At 38.5% G+C, this 9,805-nt stretch overlaps 1 protein-coding gene across 1 annotated transcript in view; it reads right to left on the bottom strand.

Moving 5' to 3' along the window:
* Window positions 1-268: 268 nt before the first annotated feature.
* Window positions 269-9,805, bottom strand: part of TMCO1 (transmembrane and coiled-coil domains 1) — a 60,954-nt gene continuing 51,417 nt past the window's right edge. The window contains exon 7 of the mRNA XM_068965277.1: window positions 269-825. Coding sequence (XP_068821378.1) covers window positions 727-825 — 99 coding nt within the window. The 3' untranslated portion in view covers window positions 269-726. The remainder of the gene's footprint in view (window positions 826-9,805) is intronic.

The following is a 9,805-nucleotide window of genomic DNA, read 5'->3' as shown; positions in this document are numbered from 1 at the left end:
TCCTCTCCTTTCATGCTTTCCAATTCCTGTAACAGGGCAACTTTATATTTGAGCATATGAAGTAAGAGTGATAAAATATTACTCTCAAACACTGCCTCATGGTGAGGGGAAGGGGAGAAAAAGAACAAAAACAAAAACAGCATTGCCCCTTTCTGGCCAATGTTTACCCTTATGTTCAGATTACTAAAAATATGTATCTAGAAATATGGCAAATCAAAACAGATGTCTCCTTGTAGATGAAATAAGTAAAATTCTAGCCTCTTTTATTAGATCTCAGGTCATGTATTCGGCTTAAAAAACAAAACAAAACACAATATATAGTTTCAATTAAGAGTCATATAAACTAAATTTTTCTTCCAGATCTCAAAATGCCCATGGAGAGCCAACTTCCACGATACACGGCACACGGCACATACTTGAAAGCTGACCCCACAGAAATATTAATGTAAGCAAAATACAAATTTGTTTCTCATTACATAAACATCACCTGGGCTTATTTAATCAACACACTTGTTTAAAAAAAATTAATCTGTAACCAAAAGCACTATCACGTTTGTTAGGTATCATTCTTATTCAAATTATACCCCCCCCAAAAGCCTAAAAATAACTCAAATCTAGAAATTAGCCCAAGTGCTAAGGCTGCCTATGGCTCTTGCTGTAAAATAGTTGCTGGGTCTGATTTGAATATCTGAAAAGAATGACAGAAATATAGGGTTCTTCTTGATTTCAAGAAAACTTCCCAGAAGGAGGTGGAGGGCCAAGAAATCCACCTGCCTGCTTGGTGGCAGCTCTCGAAGGGGCAAGGCCAAGAATCTTCTGGATGTTCTGTGAAGGAAACAGAATAAAAACTGGGTTTTAATAAGAGATATAGAGAAAAGTATTTAAAATACATCTCATAAAGAGAAGGCTTACAAATAAAAAGTACTGATATCACCTAAAATAGAAATGATTACTACTGTGTTATTTTTCTGCCCTTTCTGAGTCTTACAGCTGAATTCAGTCATTATTACAACACCTGAAGCTAAAACTGAAATAGTCAGTATCAACTTTTTCAAATAAGTGAAAGAATTAAGAATCTTGCAAAGAGATCTGAGTCCAGAATCCACCTGTATTTTTAGCACAGCCCCTCATCTTTTTCAGTTGTCCCACTTTTTTTTTTAGGAACTCAATTTTATGAAACTAGAACTCATAAAAAAATATTTTTATACTCAGATGTCATCAGTTAATATAACAGTAAATTAAATCACATAAATACAACAATGAGTAAAACTAATACAAACTGGGAATAAACACATTTGGCTCTTGAAGGACAGGACTCAACTAGTGGGAGCAGAGAGGTGCAGGCGGTCTAAAGAGCAATCAGGAGTGGACGGTGTGATGTGGGGAGGAATTGGTTTGCTTTAAAGGTAGAGGAAAGAGGCACATGAATTTGGAGGCATAAGTAAAGGTCAGTTAAGATTTTGTACAGCATTTGTAAGAGGGAAAAACCTTAAAGATACCTAATTATGCTTGTCAATTCCTTCATTTAATATTTGAGAAATCAATTAAAACCTGGAAGAGTAGAAAAGTGAAAGTGAAGTCGCTCAGTTGTGTCCGACTCTTTGCGACCCTATGGACTGTAGCCCACCAGGCTCCTCAGTCCATGGGATTTTCCAGGCAAGAATACTGGAGTGGGTTGCCATTTCCTGCCCAAAATTATTGATAAAGTCCCACTAGCCTCAAAGCATGGCCATAGAGAAATAAATAATAAAAACAAATCTAAAAACAAGAAGAAAAAGAACCATTAGTAGTTCAGCTAAGTTTTCCTTAGTAAAGTTGGAGAATATTTGTATTACTTTCATAAGAAAAGTAACTCCTTCATGCCCCCTTCAAAAGTCCACTGCACAAAGCAGTAAGAGCCCAAACAACAGAATGCCACTCCTGTTTAATCAGTAAGCATCCCCTGACCACCTACAATGTATCCAGCAAAGCAAGGCGTGATGGGAAATTAAAGACAAAATCTAAAATAATAAGACATTACAGAATTAGCTACTGATAAACACATCTGTCTAGCTAACAAATACAATAATATAATCTAGACCAAATGTACAAAGCATCCTTGCTCAGTTATTCTGTAGAAGGGTCAATTAAGTGAGTCCTTATCATTTTAGAGATAAAGACCAGTGTAAAAACCTCTGATGCCCTTTAAATCACAGGTTTACTGTGATTTAAAGAAGACAAGTAAAAGGAAAGTAGGAAATATTCCAAAGTGCAGACTGAAAGGGTAGACTGTTGACAATCTCATTATGAATTAAAAACATATAAACGACCACTGGACACAAGCCACTGTTCTAGATGGAAAACAGCCCTAACAGCAATGACCACAATAACAACAGAAATGTTTAAACAAGACACTTTAGTAGCCAAGACTGAAGTTCATGTATATCCAGGCAGGTTTATGCTTTGTTCTCCTTGTGGATCTCATCTCAGACTCCCTTTGTAAATACCAAATCAAGTTTATCAGTGGTACATTACTCAAGTATTTGTATTTTTATACCAATGCTCTGCATTTACTATATGCAATTTTATCTTTTAGTGAAATTCTAGAAATGAGTTTGAATTCCTGCCTCTGACAACTGAACCCACAATATTTTACTTTTAATGTTTACTTACTTATTTATTTTTGACTGTGCTGGGTCTATGTTGCTATATGAGCTTTTCTCTAGCTGCAGTGACTAGGGCTACTCTCTGGGCTTCCCTGGTGGCTCAGATGGTAAAGCATCTGCCTGCGATGCAGGAGACCTGGGTTTGATCCCTGGGTCGGGAAGACACCCTGGAGGAGGAAATGGCCACCCACTCCAGTATTCTTGCCTGGAGAATCCCATAGATGGAGGAGCCTGGTGGGCTACAGTCCACGGGGTCACAAAGAGCTGGACACGACTGAGTGGCTAACACTCACTCTCAGGGCTGCCCTCTAGCTGTGGCACACAGGCTTCTCCCTGCGCTTGCAGTGGCCTCTCCCATGTGGAGCACAGGCCGCAGGGCACGTGCGCGTCAGTAGTCCCGGCTCCTGGCCACTAGAGACCAGGCCCAGTGGCTATGGGTGCATGGGCTTAGTCGCCCCCCAGCATGTGGGCTCTTCCCAGGATCACAGATCGAACCCGTGTCTCCTGCATTGACACGCAAATTCTTTACCACTGAGCCACCAGGGAAGCCCCTCCCTACCTTAAAAAGGAAAAAGGTTTATTTATTTTATGGACTAGTTTTTCTTAGATAAAATGTTCCCTGCTTCTCTGTCTAGCAGGTCTTTTCCTCTAAAACACATGTAGAAACTAACTGGTGGTCTTAGATGCAAAAGGCCCTGGTAAAATGCTCCAGGCCATGGCTCTCTCCAGAGTAGTAATAACATTCTACGCTTCTATAAACTCTAAGTTTGCAAACAGTTTTAAGGACTAGACATCAGTCCTTAGTTATCCTTGGTTTTGAGATGAGAAAGCTGGGGCAGATGGAGGTTATAACTCAGGCACAGTTTTCCTCTATTAAACCACAACTCTCTAAAGGATATTTATCTTAGAAGTGAAAAACCTTATAGCAGGCCTGACCTGTTAGAAAACTTACAATTACAAAGACTATATAAGAGCACACCATAGAAAGAAAAAATACATTACACTGTTAAGTGAATAAGTGCATATAAATAAAACCCACAGAATGTACAACATCAAGAGTGGACACTAACATAAATTATGGACTTTTGAATGATGATGTGTTAATGTAGGTTTACTGACTGTAAAGAAATGTACCATTCTTTTGTAAGGTGTTGACAGTAGAGGAGGCTATGTGCAACTGGGGGACAAGAAGTCGGATAGGAAATCTCTGTATAGTCTATTCAATTTTGCTGTGAACCTAAAACTGCTCTAAAAAAGAGTCTATAAAAATGCATATAAAGACTTAAGAGTATATGGAAAAATAATAATTGTATTAAAATAGTTGTAAATCACTTTCTCATTCCTTGTCTTCAACTTTTTACAATATTGCGGAACAGGATGATTTAAAATGAGAACTATTTCCATAGGTGCTGTCTCAAAGTGCCAGGCATTGTTCTAAGCACTTCACATGTACACTCTCATTTAATCCTCACAACAACTCAGTGACACATACTACCCTTATATATGCAGATAAAAAAAGGAGATCCAACTGTCAGGTTGTAATTCAATAAATGCTCACTGACCTTCACACTGTATGGCAGGTTCATCTATATATATTTTCTCCTTTATATCTTTCAAGAACTTCATTCATTAAACTTGACCTGACTGCTTTCCTACAGTCTCTCAATTCCCCTCCAATTTTTCAAGCCTTCTTACAAGATACAGTTTAGAAATATGCATTATGCTAAAAGATAAGAGTTTCAATATATTAAGAAGATGATACAGAAGAATGCTTAACAGAAATACAAAATATAAGGTGTGGACATGCTTTGGAAGTTATTTTTTGGAAAAATTATTTTGAATTTCTGTCCAGTCCTGTATAATCGGGTAACAACTGAAGAGTGTGTGTCAGAAGGGAGAAACAAAGGAAAAACATTTTCCCGTAATCATGCCTTCTTTTGGCAGGAAACTCAGAAAAATACCACTACAGGATTTGCGTTCCTTCCTCTCTGCAAAGGATAAGGACTGGTGATCAAGAAAAGGAAGTTGTTGGTTGCTAACTGGATATTTTGGGAAGACACAGGTCACTGGCAATAAACACATTCTGCTAAATTTTATTTCTTAGTCATTTAGCTAAAATAACTCAAACCATAGCCGCCCTCACTTTGCTCTTTGTTAGTTTCTCTGGCATCCGGCAACCAACCTTCCGTCCCAATTGATTACGATTTCTCATTAAGTTCCCATAACATAATCTTTATGCATAATGCTGCCTGTAAATCCAAACACCCTGAATGGCCCCATTCAACAGTCCCAGGATTTTCACACTGTATCAGAATAGGCTGTTCAGGAGGATTGACAAAAAGATTAAATATTTAATGACAGTACAACACTTATGTAGCTGAAAGAGTACTGGGTAACAGTCAGAAGACTTGATTTCCAATACTGGCAAATTATGCAAAAAGAGTACTGGGTAACAGTCAGAAGACTTTATTTCCAATACTGGCAAATTATGCAAAACAAAACCAACAAATATGCAATATCTTTTTATTGTACCAAATCTCAATTTTCCTTACGTTTAAAAGAAGGGGGCTCACTAGATCAATGATTTTTAGACTCTGTAGTCACAGAACCCTTTCTTAAAACAAAATCTCATGTAAAAAGTCAACAAAGAAAATTGATAAGATAGTGTTGGGAACCTGGAGCCCCTTGTTGGGCCCTTCAAATTTTCCCACCAAGCACCTTGAAGGGAGCCACAGTCCTGTGTGGCTGTGGCACTCTAACATTCTTGAACACAGTTATGTTGTAATAAATTATATTGCTGACTTCAACACATATCTTGCAAGGTGAAAATCAAAATTCTAAAAGGATAAGCGCATCAAATCTGCACCAGAGTAACATCATTTCCTTTGTAAAGTTGAATGAATATTTTTCTCTCCTTAGGTTGTCCAAAGGCCTCTTTTGTAAATAGGATCTCTTTTGGGAAGATTAGGGGATCAAGCGACAATTTCAATCAGTCAAGGAGAATGTTCTGAATTTTAGTTTTGTGTAAGCAGATAGATGTTCTATCCTTTTAAAGTCTCATAAAAGATAGTAGAACCCAGCTGGCACTATGTGGGGTATCTAAAACTCAGTATGGAATTGTAGTCTTACTAGTTTGAAGCACCAAAGGACAGAGCTTAGGGCAACCACGAATGTGAAAGTGTTAGTCACCCAGTCATGTCCAGCTCTTTGTGATCCCGTGGACTGCAGCCCACCAGGCTCCTCCATCCATGAAATTCTCCAGACAAGGGTATTGGAGCGGGTTGCCATTTCCTTCTAAACCATAGCAACTGAAAAAAAATTCCTGGAAAATAGAGTTAATAGGGCCCTGTAAAATTCTGCATCTAAACTCTGCCCAGGTGGCGCTAGTGGTAAAGATCCTGCCTGCCAAGCAGGAGTTACAAAAGATGCAGGTTTGATCCATGCATCAGGAAGATCCCCCAGAGAAGAAACCTACTCCAGTATTCCTGCCTGGAAAGCCCCATGGGCAGAGGAGCCTGGTGTGCTAGTCCATGGGGTTGCAAAGAGTCAGACACCACTAGAAGCAACTTAGCATGCAAACTCTGCCCAATTCTCTGGTTAACTCTTAAACCATTCATAGGAGAGACTGCCTTCAACCAAATTAGACTGAAATAACTTGAGATTCCCTAGATGTCTACCACAAAGAAGACAAACCTTGGAGTTTGAATGTCAACTTAACTGTCCACTTAAACAAACAAACAGACAAAAACACCCCTCTGTGTTAAGAATAACAGAATCTATAGACTCTCTATAGCTTATCACTTACAATGCACATGATACGATCCAAAATTGAGACATACCAGGAGACGGGAAAACATGACCCAGACAAAAGAAAACAGGCAACAGATAGAGTTCAACCTTGACATGATCCAAATGTTGAAATTAGTAAGCTTAGTAAGATTTTAAAGAAGCTAATTAACCATGACAAGGGACATAAAAGAAAATATATTCATTCACAATAAATGAACAAATAATAAACTTCAGCAAGGAAGGAAAAAGACTAAAAAATAACCAAATGGAAATTCAGGAGCTAAAAAATACTATATCAAAATTTCAAAATCATTGGATGAGCTTAGGTTTAACTCAGATTAGAGATAAAAGAGTCTTGAAACTCCTTTTTTAGATTAGAGATGTAGGAGAGGAGTCTGTGAACTTGAAAACAGATTACAAGAAATTATCCTATGTAAACAACAGACAGAAAAAGACTAAATAATTGAAGAGACTCAGTTTTCTACTGGACAAAACTAAAGACTATAAGTAAACGGAATTAAGAGAGAAAGAATGGGGCAGAAAAAAATATGTGAAGAAATAATTGTTGAAATTCTCCCAAATTAAAAAAAAAAAAGCTATAAGCTATAGAGGGATAATTTTTTTAAAAAAATACCCTTGGAGGGGAGGGCGGGGTTCCCTGCTGGTTTAGAAGTTAGGATTGCCCAGGTTCAATCCCTTGTTGGGGAACTAAGATCCTGTTAAGCTGCCCAGCACAGCAAAAAAAACAAAAAGTTACATTACAGTACCCTTAGGTACATAACAGTCAAATTGCTGAAAACCAAGCTTAAAGAAAAATATCTGAAAGCAGCCAGAGAAAAGTTATTATTATCTACAGGGATACAAAGACATGAAGGTCTTCTCATCAGAAATAACTGAAGCTGTTTCACCAGTGGCCACGGGGGCCACACTGTCCTGATTTCAGAAGCCACGGCCCTGCGCTTCCCTCTGGGCGAGGGCCCCCTGGGCCCCCCGGCCCCCCAGCCAGGCCCTGCCCAGGCGATGCTGCCCGTGGGTGTTTGTCACAGCCCCGGCCTGGTCACCGCCACAAGTGACAGTGTACTGCTCCCAACTGCTCGCTTGCTGGGGCTCCTCTGCCTCCCCGGGGGGGATGGTCCACCCACCAGGAGCCAGGCCCAGGCTCTCCAGCCTGTGCCTGCCTCATCCCCAAATGCCTTCTTTCCTGTGATCAGCTATAGGTTTCAGAATATAAGATCTGACTGTATATAACTGTAATAAATACGGGTTGCCATTATTAAAAGAAAACAAAACTGAAGCTGAAAGGATTAAAACAAACAAAAGCAGTCAATCCAGAATTCTGTATCCTATGAAAATATCCTTCAAAAGTAAAGATAAACAAATATTTGGGGATAAATGAAGAGGAAGAGAATCTGTCACTAGCAGACTTACACTACAAAAGACACACACAGGGAGTTTCCTGATGGTGCAGTGGTTAGGATTTGGCACTTTCGCTGCTTGGGCCTGGGTTCAATCCCTGGTCAGGAAACTTAGAGCCCATAAGTCACATAACAGGGCCAATAAATCAATAAATAAACAAAGGAAAAAGAAACACACAGAAAGAAGGAAAGAAACACAGGGAAAAATCACTTAACACTGTGCTATGAAGTATAGACATTAAGCAGTGACATTCAACAACAATTCTAGACTCAGTGATCTCTATGTTCACTACATACTTTCAAGCCTTCATGTTTTACTCAAACTATGCCAAGAAAATTCTGATAAAATTGCAAAACCCCTACTTACCCTTCAAGACACAATTTAAATGCCCCTCCTGTATAAAATCTTAGTTTCACAGAACTAATTCCTATAGTCATTTCACTTCCATTGCATATTTTCTCTCCTCCCAAACCATTTTATATATGTACACATACACAAAAGTTCCCTGGTGGCTCAGACAGTAAAGTGTCTGTTCACAATGCAGGAGACCCAGGTTTGATCCCTGGGTTGGGAAGATCCCCTGGAGAAGGAAATGGCAATCCACTCCAGGACTATTGCCTGGAAAATCCCATGGACAAGAGGTGCCTGGTAGACTACAGTCCATGGGGTCGCAAAGAGTCGGACACGACTGAGCGACTTCACTTCACTTCACGTAAAAGTTATCAATCACATTCTGCTATTATTTATGGATCTGTCTTCCCGCATAGACTGTTGAGTTTCACAAGGGTAGAGATAATCACTCCTTGCTCTTACATGTCAAAGAATTCCTGGCATAGTGAAGGACTTGAATCATTCTTCAACAAGGACAGGAATATTCTAAATGAAGCCTTAAACTCACTGAAACAATTCAAAGGATTCAGATTAAGATGATGCCTGAATAATCTGTTCTCACTTAGTACTTACCTCTCACTTTTCAAACCAAATGCATTCTCTAACTGATTTAAAGTTAAATACTACAAATGAAAATACTTTGCTTAAAAATAAGCTATACTGGAATTAATGAATTAAGCTCTAATCCTTAAATAAAGTGGCATAAACTAATGATGAGATGCAGGAGATGGCAGGCATCTAGTTGGTCCTCCTACCATTTTGATGCCTTTAAGATAAACTGACATGACATAATTAGAACCCGTCCTTACACGTACAAGCCATATCAAAATTCTTTGCCCTACGGAAGCCAAAAGTGTGATAAAAAATTAAACTTACTTATTTTTATCCCTGTCCTAAACACATATACCTGTTGAAGGAGACAATGAGAAATTCTCACTGACATTCCTTCAGATCATAGCCATATATGCATATGGTTATATATTAAGATGTGGGTGACAAAGGAAAAAAAAATATAAGAAACTCTTTCTTGTGCTTTTCTTCATAAACACTAATTCTTTTTGCTTTCCAAGTAAAGAGAATTCTGTCATGGCTTTAACTATCATATACATTTATAAGAAGAGACCCGTTTTCCCTTAGCTGTTTACCAGGTAAATTTGCTGGGATCTTCACTAAGATTTAGAACACTTTCTATAGAGGAGATCATTTACTCAATCCATTACTGACTCATAATAAGAAAAGAAAAAAAAAAAAGCAAGTATTTTAATTTTAGGAATTACGAAAATTTCCTTTTATTCTTAAAATCCGTCACTACACTGGACTAACTTAACACCTCTGATAAAAGCTGGCAGACCTACCATTTCCGCTGCTACAAATTCATACAAAGGAAATAGAGACGTGAAGGTCAAGGCAGCTAATCACTAATCACCACACATTAAGGAAGTAAACAAAAGGAGAAAGATAAAACAAGGAAAGGTAATTAGATTTATTTTCAGTTAATATGACATATCACCACCACGTTTTAATCTATGAAAAGAACCAGTCCTATCTTGGGCTGGGAAACAAAC

This window comes from Capricornis sumatraensis, chromosome 2, assembly GCF_032405125.1.
Source record: "Capricornis sumatraensis isolate serow.1 chromosome 2, serow.2, whole genome shotgun sequence".
NCBI lineage: Eukaryota > Metazoa > Chordata > Mammalia > Artiodactyla > Bovidae > Capricornis > Capricornis sumatraensis.
This window is presented reverse-complemented; position numbering and strand designations above follow the sequence as displayed.